Source organism: Culex pipiens, chromosome 2, assembly GCF_016801865.2.
Source record: "Culex pipiens pallens isolate TS chromosome 2, TS_CPP_V2, whole genome shotgun sequence".
Lineage (NCBI taxonomy): Eukaryota > Metazoa > Arthropoda > Insecta > Diptera > Culicidae > Culex > Culex pipiens.
This window is the reverse complement of record NC_068938.1, coordinates 88,548,895-88,570,192: the sequence shown is the minus strand read 5'-3', so window position 1 is coordinate 88,570,192 and position 21,298 is coordinate 88,548,895. Positions and strand designations below refer to the sequence as shown.

The window sequence follows — 21,298 nt, the reverse complement described above, 5'->3', positions numbered from 1 at the left end:
AACACCTCAGTCTTACGCTTCTCAGTTGACTCAATTTCCTCTTGGATTTTTGAAGTTACATCCTTTTCTCCTCCCGAAATTTCCTTTTCCAAGTCAATTCCTGACACAGTTTCATTCAGAATTTCAATCTCGTTGCGCACCTCTTCGAGAGTTTCAGAAATATTTTCATCAACCTTACTCGATTTTGGTGGTACCTCAACTGAAAACTCTGGAAAGTGTGTAACGAAAAGTTTGTTTGCTTTTTTACTCAAATTAGAAAGATCAGAAGTAAATTTGTGAGCCCCTGAGGCTTTTGATGCTAAAAAGATACGCACTCTGTAATGGATCAACTTAGTTTTCAATTTTATTTTCTGATGAACAGGTGTTTTGGAACTTTCCAAAAGTCCCTGAATCACATGTAGTTTTGCTTTTATAATTGAAAGTTCATCGGAGAGTTTCCTCCAAGTATTTACAACCGTGAAATCTTTTGTCGCTTTTTCTTCCTTCATCTTCTCCTTTAATCTTCTTCTTTTTGTACTGTCGGGCTCTTTTGCACTGAATGAAATCTTTCTTGTGTACAATTCATGTTCCACCTCATCAACAGACAGGTGAGAAACATCCATGGATTGATATAAAATTTGCAAATCCATAATGAATAAATTTTACGACCTGAAAATCAGAGAAAAAAAACGATATTGTTTAAAATCTAATATTTACGAAAAATACTCTTACCACAGAAGTTAGTTGTTAGTCACAACTGAGTTATTTAAAAAAATTAAGAATAAATAGCTAAATTGAACGACGAGTCGAATCAAGACCCAGTAACTGATATATTATTTACAACCTTTGATTAATTCTCCCGCTATTTAGTGCTCTACACACAAAAAACCCTTTTGAATGCGTTCGCGCACTGGCCACCTATTTTGAATCTGAATAAATTGCTGGAAAAAGCAGATTTCGTGCACAGCTGCAACTAAACGTTCTCTAATTGGAGGCTTTGCAAAAGTACCCTAGCTTTATCAAAATCTAATCGCAAACAAGTTTAGTGCGTTGATGGCCAAATAATTACTTATTAAACTTTACATTGGGCGCCATTTGTTACCTGCTGGATCAGACGGACCCTGAAACGCCCCTGCCGGTTGGTCTTAGAGCCACGACCGACAGGGGTGGGCCTCGGCCTCTTTTTACGCGCTGGCGGGCAAAGGGACAAGAACAAGAGCCTTAATCTCAAGGGGGCTCGCCATCAATACACTAAACGCCTAAACACAAAAGCATTTCATTTTGTAACGTTTATTGCACTTACGGTTCTTTATGTGTGTGTGGGGGGGAATCTGGCTGGCCGGCTGGTGCTGGCGACGCTGCTGCTGCTGCGGGTGGGGTCGACGGGGCATCCACACACGTGCTCAACGCGCGGTCGTCGACGATCCTCTGCTCGCGAACTCTCGTATCTGGCTGTGGGGTGCGGGCCGTCCTCCGGGACAGTTTCGGCCTCGTGCACGCGCTGGGAGTTCATGCGGGGGTGGATGCGCGTGGTTTCTCTCGTGCCGGGCGGTGTCGCAAATCATGCAGCGACGGGTACGCCGGCCTCTGGCTCGTCTTCGGCCGCGAACGCTCGCGGGATGCTTGTGGCAGGCTTTGGGCAGGGGTGCTTGAACTTGGGCGCGTCGCTGGAGGTAATATCCTCAGCGCGACGACGGCGCGGCAGGAGGTTAGGTCCTCAGCGCACCGAATAGCTTGGGGGCTCGGAAGCGACCTCGTCAGTGGGCACCGCTCGGCGGTGCAGCACTTGATCGACGGACAATAGCTTCAAAACAGGGCGTTTAAGCTACAACCACTGGGTCCTGTCGTGGGTGGTTGATCGGGCCGAGATTAGCAATGGGGAATGAGGGACTACTGGGGCAGCACGTGGGTGGTTCGCCAGTTCGGCAATTACCTGATTTTCTCGTTCAACGCACAGTTCTATCGAACTTTTCCTTTTAGTTTTGCGGGCCAATCACTTGGAAAAAAACTTTGGACGAACTGAAATAGACGGTCAGTTGTCTCGCTCAGGATTTGGGTGCACTTCTGCGCTCGGTGATAGGCAAATCGGAAAAGACCTTTTAATTTCGCGATGGCCACCAGTAGCCCTCCTCGGCTCTCGATCCCACACTCGCTCTCTTTATTACCCCTTTTTCGTGCAGATCTCGCGAATAAGCAACCCTTGCAGCAAATCTCGTTACAGACTCTGCTTCGTGTGTTAACACTTAAATGGCTATGGTTTGCGATCTGTGATATTTAGCTTTAATCTAACTGTGCTCCAATTTATTTATTAGTTTGTGTTTTAATTTAATTTAAGTTTTACATAAAGACGCTTGAAAAGACAAATACACAAACATCCTCATCCTTAATCCCTATGCATGCTACTGTAGTTACTCCCTAAGCTCCTATTTACCCTTAACGGGGCGGGGTAAAGGTAGAACGATTTAGTCACAACGGTAACAAATTACAGTGGATTGTACTGTACTGAGTTTTGCAATTAGTTGCTAATTTGTAGTGATCTTATCGTAAGGCTCGTAACGAAAAAAAAAACGTGATATTTGCGAAACGCGTTGCTCAGCAAATTCAGGAAAAGCTCGAAACAAGTAATGCATTCGCAAAGGACGGATGTACATCACATCATGATTTCTTCCAGGCAAGAGGGGGGCAAAGGAAATGTCAGCACTGAAAATGTGTGTATACAACGAAAACATTTCGCTCCTTCACTATTTCGGGGGGCTATCGGCAAAAAGTCATTCCGTTTGGCTGCCATAAAAAAGCGGCGCTCCATCAGTAACTTTTAATGTGTCCTTTTTTTTCGCTCTCTCTCTCCGATATCCTTGCCCAGATCGAACCGTCGTCGAATCGTCTTGGCCCGTCTTTGAAAGCTGACGCGGCAAAGAAAAAGAAGAAAAAGCTTGGCACAAAAAAAGCAAACCAAACCCGATAGGATATCTTTCTTCCTCCCCCCGAAGAACATCCATTAGTATTTCCTTCGTCATCGTCCCGGCAAATGGAAAGTTCAGCCGGGACTTAAGGCGAGGGGATCTCGTCGAAGGACGAAAAGCAGGAAGGTTTCACCGGCGACGACGACGACGACGTGTTTGATTAGATGAGCAAAGTCAGCCAGTCGTATTGACAGCTGGAATTGAGGGAAAAAAAGTGTTATAATTGAAGAGCGGGGCAAGACATGCTAATGGAATTCAATAAAATACCGGGCGTCTCCATCGAAAAAAACTGTAGCTGTTTCGAACGTAATCGTACGGATTCCGATTTGGATTCAATCATTTTAGTTCTAAAAAGAAACACACCGGCATCGACCAAAATTAAATCAAAAATTCGGCAGGACCTCATCAACCGTGACTTCACGAAAAATCGATCGAACCGAAATTGAATAATTTAGCAGCTTGGTGCGTAAAAGTGTACGCACACGGTACAAGAGTTTTTCTCGAGAAACGCCCCCTCGTAATCGTGGTCGAGGTGTACACACCTCGGGACATGGTTTTGAATTCATGAGTTTTGGTTTGTTCTGCTATAGCATAGTATTTTGTATTTATGCAAACGTGAGCTGGCAACGTGATGTATGTTACAATTTAAATAGGTAAACTTATGGAATGTTTGTAATCATAGATAATTACTTTTTTTTTTGTAAAAACGAGATTTGAAAAAAAACTTAATGTGATAAAATCGTAAGTTAAAGTAGTAATTTCAGATTATTTTACAAAACAACAATGGATTCTTTTCAGATTGTGTCATTAGGGCATTCCTCAGCATGCAATAAAATTTGTAATAGAAATATTTAGGACCTTGAAAAAAAAATATGTTTCCTAATTGGCATGGTGCCATAAAGCATAACGCCGTTTGGCATAATGTAATTTTGCATAATGGCACGAATAATGGTCATTTGGCATAATGATATTAAATTTTCAACATTAATTCATTAGAAGAATCGCTTCAAAAAAAGTTTTTGTGCTTTGTGATAACTGCTGACACTAATTAATTTTCTCCCATGAAAATTTAAATGCAAATAGCTGAAATCAATTGAGAATACATTCCCTTGCGTTTAGAATCATTTTTAGCATGTTTGAGTTGATTCAAAAATCATTTGAACGTTTGAAAATTTTCTATCTTCAATATCACAAAAAGTTTTTGTTGACATTTTTGTTTTCGTCAAATCTCACATTTTTTTGAAGACTAATGATTGCAAAACAACTGAACTAGTGTAAAATGCATTTTAAACCACTTTTTGCATTCAAATGTTGAGACTATGGCTTGTTATTTCAATTATTACAAAAAAGGCTAAATCTAAAACTGATCACCTTAAGAAATAAAGTACAGTATACCGCGGTGACACTGATATGATTTAAATTTTTTTCTGGAGTGTTATTCAACTGGTAAGGGTTTTCTCAAGACTATTATTTTTAAAACATGTACTGGGGTAGGCCATACGACATCCAGGCACTATTTTCGAAAAAAAGATTTTTCAAAGGTATTCAAAAAAATAGTTGCGTTGAAAATTCTTATTATGAAATCCGGGGTGACTTTGATAGTCATAGTTTTTCTTGTTATGGATTTTAAGAAGAAAATAAATGTTTATACAGCAATTCCCCACGAAAACAGCATGATTCGAAAAAAAAGTTCTCCGATCAGGCTAATTTGTTTTCTGGGGGTTCTTTGGCCAAAATAATTAGACCCGTATTTTTTTGTTTGGACATTAGGGTGACCTACGCCGTGTTAGGGTGGTCCGAAAAATGGCCATTTTCATCGATTTTCGTAAAAACCATTTTTAAAAAAAATCATTTCTTCGCGTTATTTAATCCGATTTTAGCTGTCTTAGACGCAAAAGAAAGGTGATTAGTTTGGCTATTTGGAAAAAAATAGTAAGAAGTTTCAAAAATCTAGCTTAACATTTGAAAAGATCGTATGAAAAATTAAAATGGCGTTTTGAAGGTCTCGGGACCAAAGAGGCTATGTCTGAAAATATAGCCAAACTAATCACCTTACTTTTGAGTCTAAGACAGCTTAAATTGGATTAAATGGCTCGGAGATATGATTTTTTGACAAAAGTAATTTTTGCGAAAATCGACGATAATGGCCATTTTTCAGACCACCCTAACACGGCATAGGTCACCCTAATGTCCAAACAAAAAAATACCGTTCTAATTATTTCAGCCAAGGAACCCCCAGAAGAATTTTGAACCCTATCGGAGAACTTTTTTTTCGAATCATGCTGTTTTCGTGGGGAATTGCAGTATATTTATTCAATTAAGTTTTTAACAAAATACATGTTGATTTAAGGTAAAATTGTTAAAAAGTCAGAATTTTGCCTAAAAATCGTTAAAACATTTTTATCTGAATTCGAAGCACGAATCAAATATATTCACATTTTATAAGAAATTTGTCCTACTGAAAATGTCTATAAATTTGAAGATTTTTTTGAATTATGTTTAAAAACACTCACAATTTTGTATTTAAAAACCTATTCTACTTTGTCCTAGTGGAAAATTGCCCAAATATGTAATTCGAAAAAGAATTCCGTTTTACATCAGGAAATGGTGACAGATATTGTGTCAAAAGAATGTGTAATATTACATAAGGAATTGATGAATATTCATTAGTTTCGGATAAATTTTCATCAGGTTCACATTTTTACACATTTTTCAAGTAATATTACTCAACAAAGAGGTAATATTCAAGCAAGCAAAATTTCAACCTTCAAAAAAAAAATGTTTTTCTTTGTTTCATTGGGAAAATTATGACATTTTGAGAATATTAAAATTATACTATTCATGAACATTTTTTTAATTATAGTTAAGTAATTTTTTATACTTTTCAATGTTTTATGAACATTTTTCTTGAAGTACTTTGAACACTTCTCTAACACGGTCAGTATGATTCCATACCATCCCGTACAAATTTAATTTGTACTCTTCATTTTGCGAAAAAAAATCAAACCTATCAAAGTCACCTCGGTTTACGGTACATTACGTAATACAAAAATCTTTTCTGGGGAATGCGTTTCTGGAATTTAAAGGGAAAAATCAACTTATGTCAGCACTTATCACAGTCAAGAGAGTTTCCCTTCCTTTAAAGAAAAAAAAAAGTAAATTTGCGTCAGCAGTTATCACAAGTCAAAAGAGGCTTCCCTTCTTTAAAGAAGGAAAAATCAACTTTAAAGTGAAGATTCTTCTTTTGTCAGTTATCCAGTCAAGAGTGTTTTATTTTGTTCAACTTTTGTTTAAAGAAATCTTAACACTTCACATCAAAAACTGTTCGCTTTTTAAAATAAAGTACATTACGTAATAAAAAAATCTTTTTCTCGGGAATGGTTTTCTGGGTAATGGCATTCTGAGTGGAATAGAACCGTCATTCGACTTAATCGATTTTTATATATTTTGGTTTAGGTGCCTTTGGACGATTATGGGTTTTGGTTGCAATTCTGATAAGATTATTGAGGCAAATAAGGAAATTAAGCTGTAAGAGATGTAATTTACAAAGCAGACAGGGCCGTAGCCAGGATTTTTGTTCGGGGGGGGCTTGGGTGCAAAAATTCAAAGAGTATAGAAACCAGCAAATTATTTATACCATCACTTGGTTTATGGTTTAATTATTAGGATGAATTGTAAAATTGTAAAATAATGTATGCAAAAATGTTTTAAAAGATTTTCTTCTTCAGTTTTCAATGTCTTTATTGAAGAAACTACTTCGTCACAAGTTTCTCTTTATTCATACAGTTAGTTTGTATTAAAGGAGTAGAGAAGAAAGTGTTTTTTTACATTTTCTTGAATTGTTTAATTGTAATTGAATTTCGTGATAAACTGTCGCTAAATTAAAAATTTACATAACTTGAATATAAATTTTGAAATAAAAAAAAATCCTGAAAAAATATCGATTTATCTAACCATAAGTATTATATTTTTGTACTTTATACTGAGAGAAAAACCCACGAACAAACTGGTAAATTTGAACTATCAAATTTTAAACCGTCTGGATTTACATTTTAAGCTGTGTGATCACAGTGATGGTTTATCTGACAAATTTGTTTCAGAATTTGAGAATTTGAAAAATTGACAAAAAAATAAATCAGATCTTAATTAAAGGTAATTTTTAGATAAAATTTCAATGAATCGTTTCAGTGTTGCTTATCTTTGAAATTAAAAAAAAAATTAAAAATAAATTCTGCGATCGAATAAACGGTTAAATTTCTAATTTTTTTTATTAAAAATAGTGTACAAACTACAAACAACAACTTCAAGAAAAGTTTGTATTGTTCTTATCGTGTAAGGACTAAGAACCATTGGAAAATGGTCTATTAGTTCCTGAGACACATCTTCTTGAAATAAAAAATAAACTTGTACGATAAAAAATATAAATGCGAACACGATTAACAAATTGAAATCTTCAATCCACTTATTTCTTTATTATGAAATAACTCCGTAGTAACAGTTCAATAGGGCGAATCTGCGTTTGTAAACAAGCAGTCTATCCCTTTCGCCCAAGTGACAGTTCACGTCATGTAAGAGGGGGATAGACTGCTTGTTTACAAACGCAGATTCGCCCTATTGAACTGTTACTACGGAACTGTCAAAACTGAATTAATTTTTAAAATAAATGTTGATAACCAATATGATTTTAGAAGATAAAGGAGGAAAATAACGTAAAAGTAAATTGGTTGTGCTGGTTATAGAAAAGCCTTTCCGTATCTTTCTAAACAAAAAAAAAACACAAATGAAATCAATTTTTGGATTTCTGAGATTGAACTAATAAAAATTATGTTGAATAATATAGAATTGTAACCATTTATTAGAATCGATGTTTATTCCAGAAATATCTTAACTCTGGGAACAAAATTCTGAACATTCTATGGTTTAGAAATTGTATATTTAAGAAACCTTGCTAAATTAAAAGTAAAGAAAACTTTATGTAAGAATTCATAAATCAATTAGATTTTTCCTGTAAATCTAATCCTTAGTCTGCACAAGAATTCAAACATAAAAATATTTGAAGCATCAAAAAATTAAGATTAAAAAAACATAATTTATTGAAATGTTTGAAATTTTTTTTTGAATATCTTTATTTTGAAATGATTAAAATTTATTTTTATAAAAATTCAGGATTTTCAGCATTAATTATTTTATTATTTTTATAGTTTTTTTTATTTTGCAATTTCTGATTTTTTTTTAAATTATCATGTGTTTATTGTAATCTTAAATTTATGATGTTTTAAAAGTAAAGAAAACTTTATGTAAGAATTCTTAAACCAAGTAGATTATTCCTGTAAATCTAATCTTAGTCTGAATTTTGCTACAAGAACCATATTTAACATTCAAATGAAAATTTAAAAAAATGTCCTGTATACGGAGACTCTTAAAACTCCATCCAAAAAATGCTCAAGAAACAGTCAAGAAAAGATTTACGGAAAGATTTTGCTTTAGCGGTACGCAGCTGAAAAGAAACAGAAACAAAAAGCGGCTTTGGATATTTCTTCGGGTGCAATATGTGTTGATGAGATTTTGATTTGTTTATTTGAATGCGACTGAGAATAACGTGTGAAAAAAATGTATTCGCTAGAATAATATTGAAGAATTGCCACATGAAGCCGGCTGTCAAAATGCTGAATCTTAAAATGCCGAATATGTAAAGAATGGATTTTGTTTTTTGCTCAGAATCAAGTTTAAAATAAGAGAAAAGTCATTACAATAATCAATGGTACAATAATGATATTTTTAAAATTTTGATATTTTTTAATATTAATTATTTTATGTATTTTTTAGTTTTTGATTTTTTTTTTGAAATTATTATGTTTAATTGTTATTATAAGTTTTGTGATTTTTTTCATTATTGTTATTTTTGATTTCTGGCTTTTCTTTGTCTTAAACCAAAATATTTGAAATCTAAAATTTAGATATTTGAAAGTAGTAACATTTTTAAATTCTCAATTAGACCGTTGCAAATATTATTCTGAACTTTATGTTACTTAACTCTGACCCAAGTCGACAGGGTAGAGCAAACAATGAAAAATATAAAAAATTAAATTGCAAGCCATTGGTTTGTCATTTTAAATAAGTACAGTTGTACAGACCGAGCCACGTAACCCAGTGGTAACGCTTCTGCCTCGTAAGCGGTAGATCGGGGTTCAAATCCCGGCCCGGACCAACAAAACTGGTGATCTTTTCCCTTCTGGAATCGATTGCTTAGTAAAGGGAAGGTAGTGTATCGTCACAAACTGGACCTTATCACGACACCTTAGGAAGGCGACCTATGGAATGTTAACATTAACCTTAACATGTTAACATTAAGTTAAGAATGAAAACTGCCACTGAATCCGCTTTGTAAATGCCGGCCCCGATACTCTTCAAGGGTGTTCCCCTCAGGAACTGGGAAAGATTTACTTTACTTACAGTTGTTTTGCATCATTAGTTTTCAAAATATCTAGTTACTGGTGAAATTTTAAATATTTTTTAACGAGCCCAAACATGTCGTACATGATTATCAACGCAGGAAAAAACATTTCATATTTGTTGTCGCTGCTCCTAATAGGACTTAATCGAAATAAGTTATGAATAAAAAATAACTGTTTTCAGTTGATTAGACTTCCTTTTCCATTGAAGCTGTGAAGCTATTTTTAAAAAAATATTGTATTTGCCCTCTGCCCCTTTTGAAAGGGTGGCAACATAAACTTTGGAAAATATTTACAATGAAATACAATTTAAAAAAATAAAGAAATCTCAAAATCTTCAAAATGGAAATTCTAATCCATAAAATCCAAAAAAATTAAATAAAAAAGTTTAAAAATGAATTATTTATCAGAAATTTGAATTTGAATTTCAATTTGAAAATGATGTTTAATTATTTTAATTTCTTAGTTTTTGAATCCAAGCTTAAGTTTTCTTTTTTTTACTTTTTGAATATTTTTATCATTTTATTTCTTGCTTCAAAAATCGCAAGCTCATGCACAAAGCGAAAATTAGTTGATAATAAGGATTCACTTAGTTGATCTTTCGATTTTTGATATATTAAATAAAAATTGGAGAGTGGCCACGGTGGAAACAAATAAATGTGACCAAAAGTAAGCATTTTGGAGGAGTGGTTTCGGGAAAAAGGATTACGAAAAAGTAATAAAAAATACACACAGATATTTCTCAAGCATTTTTCTCTAAGGTCTCAGATATGTAACTAACCATATTCTAAAAACCAAAACGATAATATTAGAAGTGTATTTCTGATAATAGTCGAAATTCGATTTTTTGATAAGTGCAGTGCTTCTGGGGACGCGCAGTCTTGTTTTATCGCGATAATTTTCGTCTCTTTTGTGTCGCTGTTTGTGTGCATGGGGTGATTGGTCATAATAATTGAATAATGCCTTCATAAGTGCAGTGCTTCTGGAGACGCACATTCCGGTTTTTTCGCGATAATTTTCGTCGTAAATGATCGTAAAAAATTATTCCAACTTTCAGTTTTAGTATTAACTCATCAAACTATCGATTTTATGAAGAGTAAAGCGTCATTTAATTACTATTTTTGAAATTTGCTCGCGTTATCTAAATTGTAAAAACAGTAAAAATATACTGATAAGTCCAGCCCATAGCACTACTGCTCGGTTGGCACGCGTTCGATTAAAACACTTTTTAAATAATCAATTATCTATCTTTCCGCAGTCGGCTGCCTAAGATTTAAAATTTTCAACCGATAAACAAAATGCTCATGGTCACATCACTGCCACTCGTGAATCCTGACCTCATACCCATCTACTAACCCCCTCAAAACTCATGTGATACTTTGTCGGAGAAGCAGTCGATTGGGCGGTCTCTATCACTCAAGTATCGGACTAACATTCCCATCCACTTCCCCGTGACCCTACCACTGGTCGTGGCCGGCGCCGGTATTGATCAGCATGATAGGGGCCTTTGAGAAGTTGCGAAGCGAGGAAAGATAGCACCCACTCATCTTCCACGGCTCGTGGATGTAACTTCTGGAGGTCCTGGTCAATAACGGAGTAGCAACTGCGGGTGGGCACCTATGCTTATGCTTAATAGTCGAAATTCGATTTTGAAAACAAAATCTGAATATTTTGTAGAAATTATGGCATATTTTGAAAAATGTAGAAAAAATCATTTGTTAATAGTATGAAGGTCCTCAAAAATATTGAAAATAAGAAAATAAAGAAGGGTTATTAATTTTGCAGTCCAAATTCGATAAGCCTATTATCCAAAAGTTCTAAGGACTTTGGATAATCGAATCATGAACAAATGAAATCGTTTTTTTATTTGCTTGCTTTTAACATCAAATTCGGCATCTGCAACCACATTTGAGTTAAATTTGAACAATATTTCTTGGCCACCATTTTGGCCGCCACTTTGAATCTACAAATTCTAAATTATTTTATGTTTCTTCAGGGGTCATACTTAAGTTCGACAATCAAAAATAAGACAACGAGATTTAAGGATTTTTGCTAAAAAGTTATTAGCTTCCGAAAATGACCATTTTTGCGCAACATAACAGGTGCATTGCCAGGCAAGCTAGCACAGACATGAGTTTAAAAATTAATTATTTCTATGTAGCCCCGGATATTGCTATTTTCGAACGCTAATAACTTTTTAGCAAAAAACCCAAAAAATAAGGTGTCTTCGGGAAAGTTTTTCCAATTTTAAAGAAGATATTAGTTATGAAAATTGGTAAGAACTGGGTAGTTATTGCGCCTTCTACTGGTCAAAACTGAAACAGTTGCTTTTCTCCATACATTTTGACGATTTTTCCCAAACTTGGTGGTCAGTGGTCAGAAAAAGCTCAAATTTGGAACTTAGGCTAGTGATCAATCTTTGATTTTAGGGGGTAGCCTCAAGTAAGCCCAGATTTGGACCACCCTAACCAATGTAATGCTAAAACTATGAGATAAATGAAATGTTACTGAATGGAACGATGTTCAAATCTGCAGCTCAATTTTTAAATATTGGATCCATAATCTACGAAAACTGAGCTCGGCAATGGACAGGCAAACTACTTCGTTTGATCAATCTATTCTTGATTCTCTATCTTACAAATTATTTCTGTGGAGAGAACACACAATTATTGTTTTGAGATTATTTTTAAGGTAGTACAATTTTAAAAAATTGGGAAAAATTTCGGGGGGGGCTGCAGCCCGGTAGCCCCCCCCCTGGCTACGGGCCTGAAAGCAGATTTTCTACGTTTCAGCTAATAAAGAGTAAACTTGCTAAAAATTACATAGATGCTTTAAAATTGTGCAGCACTTATGGATTTATACTTTTACTAACAAAGGTCAAATGCAGTCGATGGGTTAACATTTTTCAAACAACCGAGCTCCATTGTTTGGCCATTCCTCAAAGCCCGCGAAGTATCTATCTCTCTAGTGTATGATCGAAACGAAACGCAAAAGGCAATATGATTTACGACTCTACAGTTGGCAACACAATTAACAAATCGCACAAACTTTCTACATCATTTAACCATAAGTGGCAAACATATTAATCTCAATCACTTTATATGTATGTATAAACATAGGTGGCACGAGCTGTTGTGGAAGAGTGCAATATTCCAGCATAAATCATGTGTCGTTCGTTGCTCCCCTTTTTCATGAATTTCTGCTCTTTTTTCTAGCATTCTATGTCTAGCATCCACTTGCATATTGCACAACTCTGCTCGTCACTCCACATAAATTATCCAGAATATTGCACTCTTTTGTTCTGTTGTTGCTTATCTTTACTATGCTTTCTTATATTCTGGAGAGAGAAAAAAAATGGGAGATCGTATAAGGCAAACGCTTAAATTAACGAGCAGCAAACTGAATAGAAATGAACAAAAAAAAAACAGTGCCAGCCATAATAGAATGAATGATTCGAAAGCAATAAAAACGAACTTTCGGCGATAAATCGTTCGAGGGCTCGAACTCGGAGCCGATACGATACGATAGTGCAAGGAGCGAGCGAACGAAAGGAACGGCTCGGTGGTTTCGAGCACGAGGGTCACGGTTCGATTCCCCTTGTCGCGCCGTCGTGTTTGGTTACAGCGATAAATTTTTCAGCATGGTGCGGCGTCGTCGGCGATGTTTTTGAAATGCATTTGGGTTATGTTGAAGAATTGCTTGTGATTGTGATGCTTGTGAAAAATTTTTAAAATTAAGGCTTGCCAATTTTAGCATTTATGATTATGAGACGGGACCGTGGTGTAGGGGTAAGCGTGATTGCCTCTCACCCAGTCGGCCTGGGTTCGATCCCAGACGGTCCCGGTGGCATTTTTCGAGACGAGATTTGTCTGATCACGCCTTCCGTCGGAAGGGAAGTAAATGTTGGTCCCGGACTAACCTAAAAAAGGTTAGGTCGTTAGCTCAGTCCAGGTGTAGGAGTCGTCTCCCTGGGTCCTGCCTCGGTGGAGTCGCTGGTAGGCAGTTGGACTAACAATCCAAAGGTCGTCAGTTCGAATCCCGGGGTGGATGGAAGCTAAGGTGTAAAAAGAGGTTTGCAATTGCCTCAACAATCAAGCCTTCGAACACCTAGTTTCGAGTAGGAATCTCGCAATCGAGAACGCCAAGGCAATGCTGTAGAGCGAATAATTTGATTTGATTTTTTTTTGATTATGAGAATCTAAGTTTTCCATAGATCAATACTCAAATACTTTTTAACTGATGGAAGAAAAGATATTGAAATATTTATTCAAACTCGATTTAGACCGTTGCAAATATTTTTCAAAGTGTGTGTCCCTTGCCTCTGGTCAAAGTCGAAAAAATTAAAAAAAATTGAAATTACTTGCTATGGTTTCAACATTTCAATGAAAAAAGTGTTGTCAAATGCATTGTACATCAGTATAGTTTTTATACAATCATTAGATTTCAAAAATCCAAAATCTGACAAAAAAATTGCATTGTTTTTTTGCTGTCCTGTGCATCGTAATTTTACAAAACTTCAAATTATTTTTTAACTGTTCTAATCATGCTCAAAGCGATTATCAATGCAGGGAAAGATATTTTAAATTATTTCAGTTTATTTGCAACGGCCTTACACACAACCAAATATCCAAAAATCTTCCAAAATAATAAGTTATTAAAAAATATATGATTTACAATAGAAAGACAATGAAAAACAAATTCTGATAATTTTAACTTGATGAATACATCGATGCCTCTGTGATCTCTTATGCTAACTAGATAGAAAAACTAGCAAGCTTAGTACAAGAGAGCACAGAGGCATCGATATAGTACCTTGTTTGAAAATATATATTTGGCAGAAAAAGTTGAAAAAGTTAATTGACAATTTGAGTTAAACAATTTAGCATACACATTAAACACAATGGTAATAGTTACTTTAAAAGTATATTGCAAGTTTGACTTTACATTAGAGTACCCAGGACATGGGAAAATAATTCAAAATCTCGCTCCACAAGCTGAAATTCTTCTTAGAGATATTCTAGGCCTTTGAGCTGATTATGAGCAAGATCGGTTGTCATTAATCCGTGAAACTCGAGGATAAAATTTAAAGAAAATTGAACAAAAAAAATTGTAAATACATTTTTGTAAGGCCGATAGGACCAAAAAATAAAATCTTAATCCTGAAAGAAGATATTATCGTATTTTGAAACTGCATTCTAAAGTCTCATAATGTTTTTCTAAGTATTAGGCTAGATTGTAATCATTAAACTATTTATCTTTAAAATACCAACAAATAACCTATCATTTGCATCTTAGATAGCTTAAATTTATTGATACAACAAAAAAAATATATGATTTTTCGAAAAAAAAATGATTTGTTTTTTTTTTGATTTTTTTAAAAACCACCCTTATTTTGATGAGACCACCTTTACGTGTCTAATTATTTGGGCCGAGGAACCTTAGGACCAACTTTGGGTCATTTACAAATTTTCAGATTTAGAGCCATTTTTGTTTGATCCTCAATATAATTGTCTGTGTTAAACATGAGACAAATATAGTGATAAAAATGTTAGCGAAATTATCTGGTGTGAGCTTCTTTTTTAATTTTAAGCTGAAAAACTTTGCCAAATATTGTATACCAATCGTAGTTTATCCTTAGAATCGTAGTTTATCCTCAAGCGAGGCAGCGGTCGTGGCTGAATGGGTACGATGTTCGCTTTATAAGCGAATGGTTCTGGGTTCGATACCCATCTGCTCCCAACGAGAAAGTTCAGGACTCATTGAATTTGGAATAAATGAAAAAAACATGAAGCTCACGGCGGGGTTCGATCTCCTGTCCTTAGGATTGGCAAGCAAAATGCTTTCCACTTTACCGTGGAGCATTGATAGCTTGAGGAGGAATTAGACTGGTATAGTTGAATCCAAGAATCGGACAAAGAATTAAATTGAATGCAAGCTGAACATCAGAACTCAAAAACAAGATTGCATGCAAGATTGCAAGCGCAGTTGAAATTGAATCTAAAAATACCTCGCTATAAAAAGCCTGGGCGACTGACAGAATTCATCCAATAAGAGATGAGAAGAATTGAATTGAAAGCTTTCCCATTAGAAATGAGAACACACGAAGAACTCGAACAACAATGCAAACGGTCGTTACCACTCGCCTAGGGTGGCTCCTCAGACCATTCACCTTCCCAAAAACCGTCCAACTCCAAGCGAAACTTACTTGAGGATACCGTGGAGATTTTCCCTTAATACTCTGAAAAAAGTGGAGCATCAACACTTCCCGTCTTCCAAATCCCTTTCCTTGTCCCTGGTGCGCGGTGGAGATGGGAGCGGCCGGCAATGGACGGCTGCCATGGTGGTGAGAATCTGGTTCAGGTGGAATTGGTTCTATTCCCAATTATCGATTCCTAGGCAACTTGAGCATAGACAATCATCACATCACATGGCGAAAATCCAGTCTGCAATCCGCTAAAATCACCGTCTCCTAGCGAAGCGAAGCGAAGAATCGTAGTTTATCCTCAAGCGGTAAAGGGTGTTTCATTGCATGTTCTGCAACTTGAATTTCACTGAAATAGTGTTTAGTTCTGGCTAGCTATACGAAAAATAAAACTGCTTATAGGTATGGCTTTTCTAAATCTTTATTGATTTGTCTCATTTTGGAACGTACAGTGTCATTCCTTTTTTGGCAACACGATTTTTTTAACATTTGTTTTTAATTGTTCATTATTGTGTGAAGTTTAAGATTGGTTTTCGATCAACAATTCAGAATAAAAATGAAGTAAATCTCATATGACTACCTGATTACAGGGAAAAAAATGACAAATTGACTTAGTCTTAGTTAATTACAATGACAAATACTATTTATGAAGAAAACAAATTATCAAACGTTCTAATTTTATTAGAATAATTTCAAAGTGATTTTTGTATGGGATTCTTCTAGTTTGTGCAAATGTTTGTTGCTATAAGTTATAAAAAATCGTCATTAGAGACACAATGGAGCGTAACAGAAAGAAAAGCCTTATCTCGCACAGAGCTTTTCGTCACCGCCCCTCAAAGTCCCCCCTTCAATCTATCAAGTCTTCATTTTTCACCGTTTTGCCTCTGAAAATTTATCGCCGATACCAAACTTTCGCCCAAGAAGAATAGAACGTTGCTTACCGATCTAGATTGTGAATATTTTCAAACAAAGAAAATGACGACGGGGAGAGGTCGCGAAAAAAGAATGAAAATTCAACGTGATGGATGTTATTATTAGCAGCGGGAAAAATGAGCAACCGCGCTTCTCCTGGTGCGCGTTTGAAGGAGGAGGGGGTGGAATTTGCCAAACCGAAAAAAAGCTCGCTGGTCGCTTTTGCTGTTCTGTTATCGCAAGCAAAAATAAAAAGTTGGGAATTTTAACTAAAAAAAACGCGATTTTTTGCGCTCAATAGGGTAAGTGGATCTTTTTTGGGTTATTAGTTCTTTTTCAAGTGGCAAAATTTGATCCAGTTACCCTATTTTGCAGGGGTTATTTTTTTCTCCGACTTTTTCTCTCATTTGCTTATCGTTGTATGTGTAACAGACAAACATCGAACATCGCAATATTTATTTTAGGCAATCTCGGCGAGCATGGGGTGCTTTTTTATGCTCGTCAACATTTTTTTTTATTTTGCTCAACAAAAAAACGCCTAGACTAAACGGAAAATGCTGGCAACGGCGCGATGCAGGGGTTTGAGGGCTCGCGCCGCCGACTTACCATCGTGCAATGGGTCTATCGTGTGGATCATCAGCTGCAGCAGACCGTGTCGGAATTTGGCCCCGGTTGCGGTTTGATTCTGATGAATCGGAACACTGCCACTACTCGAACCGGGCGGCCCCGACCGGCTCTCCGAGGCCGCCCTCGACGTCACCGAACCGCCCGGTTGCGTCGCCATCGACGTCTCCGACGAGTTGGCCGCGTTGCCCTGCAGGGGGAGGAAGGGGGGAGAAACGGAACAGAACAACGGGTTAGTCACGGGTCGCGGCTTTCCGGAAGCTGGTGAGGGGATGGTTTGTCTTGGTATGAAGTGTATGTGTGTGTGTGTTTGTAGCACTCCAAAAATCCACAAAGCTTTGTGACTCCTTGAAATGCTTGAAAATTTTGAACAGTTTCCCTTAAACTTCGTCCGTCTGGTCCAATCCAATCTCAGAGTGTTGTACAAACAATCGTCAACGGAAACACATGGTTGAAGCGAAAAAGCGGCTGGCTAAGTTAACAAATATTAAACGAAATTTTCAAAACACGCCTACAGTAAACTGTTTGTATGTGTGTGATAATGGTGAAAACATGAAACAAACACCTCGAACAACTTTTAATTAAACCTTGAACGGAATGAAACAACAACGACGTATTGGAACACTATGGATGAGTGAAAATTGTGTTTTTTTTTTATGCTGTGACATACTCCAATGATTTTTTTGTACAGCATACGCGAACACACCCACAGATTCTCAGTTATGCGCAAATATGATGTGCTCAAGGACGTGCACAATCGGTGCAACGAGTGATGGAATTTTAATATTTGATTGCCTTTTTTTAATTTTTATCAACACTCAAACGCTCAGGTAGTCATTTAACCCCTATTTTTTCTTAAAAATCTTATAACTTTTGATAGAACTGACCAATTCGGATGCTTCCGGTTGCAAAAGATCCAGATTTGTCTATATTTTCAACTTCCAGATGGAGGACAAATATGGTTCACTTTTACTGGAGATATTCCGGATTCCGTTGGGGTACCTCGGCCCTGCTAAATGGGTTTTTGGTCAATATAACAAAAACTATTTCACAGAACAATGCCAAAAATGATGCAAAACTTCAAGATATCATTTTAATACATCATCCTGCAAAAATAATTGACATAGTCAAGACCTACGGGGCATCGGAGCCGGTTCCAGTTGGACACCAATCGACATCAGCTCAGTGAACCGTTCCCGGATGGAACATGTTCCGGTGCCCAAAGGTCTTGACCATGCCAATTATTTTTGCAGGATGATGTATTAGAATAATATCTTGAAGTTTTGCATCAATTCCGGCATTGTTCTGTGAAATAGTTTTTGTTATATTGACCAAAACCCCAAATAAGAGGGCCGAGGTACCCCAACGGAATCCGGAATATCTCCGGTAAAAATGAACCATATTTGTCCCCCATCTGCCAGTTGAAAATATAGACAAATCTGGATCTTTTGCAACCGGAAGCATCCAAATTGGTCAATTCTATCAAAAGTTATGAGATTTTTGAGAAAAAATAAGGGTTAAATGACTACCCGAGCGTTTGAGTGTTAAAGCAAACGTTGGTGAACTGTTTCAATAATCATCAGCTGAATGCTATCCATATTTAACTAAGATTAAAAAAAAAATAGTTTTTTAAAATCTTTTCAAAATTAAAGTTAAGAATTCCAATAAATATCAACTTTTTTCGTAAAATCGCGATAAATCGTGATGGTTACAAGCAAACCCCTTATGTTAAAATTGTAATTGTCTGCTCTGCAACTTTGTAGAACATTTTTACACTCTTAAAAAATAACCAGAAAAATTACATAAAACTTGAAACTTTAAAATGAATTTTTTTATTTATTCCTTAAAGTACTGTCTACTAAGCGATTTATAACAAAATTTGCCTATTTTTACAATCAGATTGTTGCAGGATTGGGTCCGTAAGTTTGTCTATTTTGGAATAAGAAGATAACAACTTCCTTGGTTGCTGTGCACCCTTAAAAACTGTTTTGCATTTTTTTCGACGTAATTTTTGTTTCGGAATTCTGATTACCGTGAACTGGGGTAACATTGATAGCCCGGGGTGACTTTGATAGGTTTTTCAAATGCCCGTCAAATTCATAGCTCAACATTTTTTAGAATTTTGAGTATATTAGCACTAAGGGCTACCTTATTATCGAACATACGTGCAAAAATGTGACTGTTATATTGGTTGTATCAAAATTAGTGGCCAATTTAAATTTCTATCAATGTCACCCCGGGCTATCAATCTCACCCCAGTTTACGGTACCTATGCCATAAAATCAGGCGTCCAATTTACATAAAAGTCCCCAAGACACCAAATTTACATCTCACCACCATCTCAGTATGCAAATTATTGAAAAACGTATTTTTTTTGCATGTTCAAAAATTAAAGGGTTCGTGCCACCCCTCCGTCACGAGATATCGAAAAATAGAGCTCGGATTCGTTATCATGGTCAAAAGTTATCTCCTAGAACAAATTCACGAAAATCAAAGAGGAGTCGGGCATTTTTTCAGGAGCGATTCAGGATATGAATAATCTCGGAAGTTAATAATACGATAAAGAGAACACAGCTGAGAATTAATTACCCATTTCACCGCATTAAAAGGTCTGCGCCTGAGGTACCTATCGAGTACGACGTGGAAATTGACCTGGAGGAGGATGAAGTCCTGTTTAGACTTGAAGCATCAGTTCAGGAAAAGAACTTCAAGGGCCAAAAGTCCAGTGAAAAACGTGGATCCTTGAAAATTGGTGGAAACTGTGTCGAGGACATTTTGCGTTCTGTTTGGGATCACTGCGTCCAGTTTGTTTTCAAGGGCGCCATTTTCAAAGAAAATGAACGAAATGCATTCGAAGCCACGTGGAACGAAAAGGACCCGGAATATGCAGATATAGACCATTTTATCACCTTTCATCATTAAAACTGTAAGAGATTGCAGATTGTTTGCAAATAAAACAAATAATCAACATGTTTACAATGGTTTCTTTATTTTAAACATCGAACTTGCTTAAATCATTTTTTTTTGGGATAGACCTTTGCTTGGGTTGATAGACCCACCAGTTAAATAACCACACTTTCAAACAAACTTGTCGGAATGAATGCGAGTACCATCTAAAACCCATACGGAATTGACCCTTGGGTGACGCTGGAAAAGTTCTAATTGGCGCAGTACTGGGCTGAACTGCAAGAACACTTTTTCCCTTTCTGTGATGTTGAAAACGCCATCCCGCTCGTAACGGTTGTTCCAGTTCGCAACAATTCGCAACAGCGGTAAACTGAATCATTTGAGGCGTATTGCTTGAAAACGGCAGTGCGAATCTCGGACATTTTGCCACTAAAATTTCAATAAATATTTTTTTGAAAACTCAACAATAACCAAAACTAGAGAAAACTACCTACCAGATGTTGATGGAAAATAGACTGACATAAGCTAAAGAATGCACTGAAAGGCCTACTAAGGGGCCGTTAGGATATTCGCAGCTGCGGGATACACTCGCAGCAGAATGAAAATTTATCTATCCACCCGCAATACCCAATTCAAAAAAAATATAAAAAACATTGAAAAATGCTCGGAAAATTTTCTCTCAACACGTAGTTAAAACTAAACTGAATAAAACAACTTCATTAATAACAAAAACATTTGCTTTGTATTAATTTTCTTAACGTCTCATTCAATTTGCTCATCCTTACAAAATATAATATCGATAAAACTTTTTTGTTTTATTCCATTAAAAATTTGAATAACTTTCTTTTCTTTTTTTTATTTAAAAAAAAGTTCATTTGTTATAATATTTTTAGATTGTATTATCAAGAAATTTTCAAGCTCTTTCCAAATCTCGTTTATCTGCATCTCGTTGAACATTGCAATATATTTTCTACAAGTGTATTCAAATTAAATTTAAAAATCGTGTGGACTGCTTTAATAAAACAAAACATATCAAAGTTCAGAAACACTGAGGAGGAATTTGACAAACGAGTATTTAGCTGCATTTCATGGTAGCTTCGTTAGCAACATTTCGTGAATAATAAAATGTGTTTGAGCATGTTGTAAAATGTAAAATTTTCTTCTTATTTTTTTATTTTTTGAAAGAAAAATCCAAAAAAAAAATTGAAAAACGTTATACAAAAAAATCATAATTTTAAAATACCTGTGAAAAATAGTTA

At 35.9% G+C, this 21,298-nt stretch overlaps 1 protein-coding gene across 5 annotated transcripts in view; it reads right to left on the bottom strand.

Annotated features, from left to right (window-relative positions):
- Window positions 1-21,298, bottom strand: part of LOC120424891 (sodium/potassium/calcium exchanger Nckx30C) — a 214,792-nt gene that overhangs the window by 46,245 nt on the left and 147,249 nt on the right. For all 5 annotated transcript variants that reach the window (XM_052707207.1, XM_052707208.1, XM_052707209.1 and 2 more), the window contains one exon: window positions 17,115-17,322. In XM_052707207.1, coding sequence (XP_052563167.1) covers window positions 17,115-17,322 — 208 coding nt within the window. The remainder of the gene's footprint in view (window positions 1-17,114; window positions 17,323-21,298) is intronic.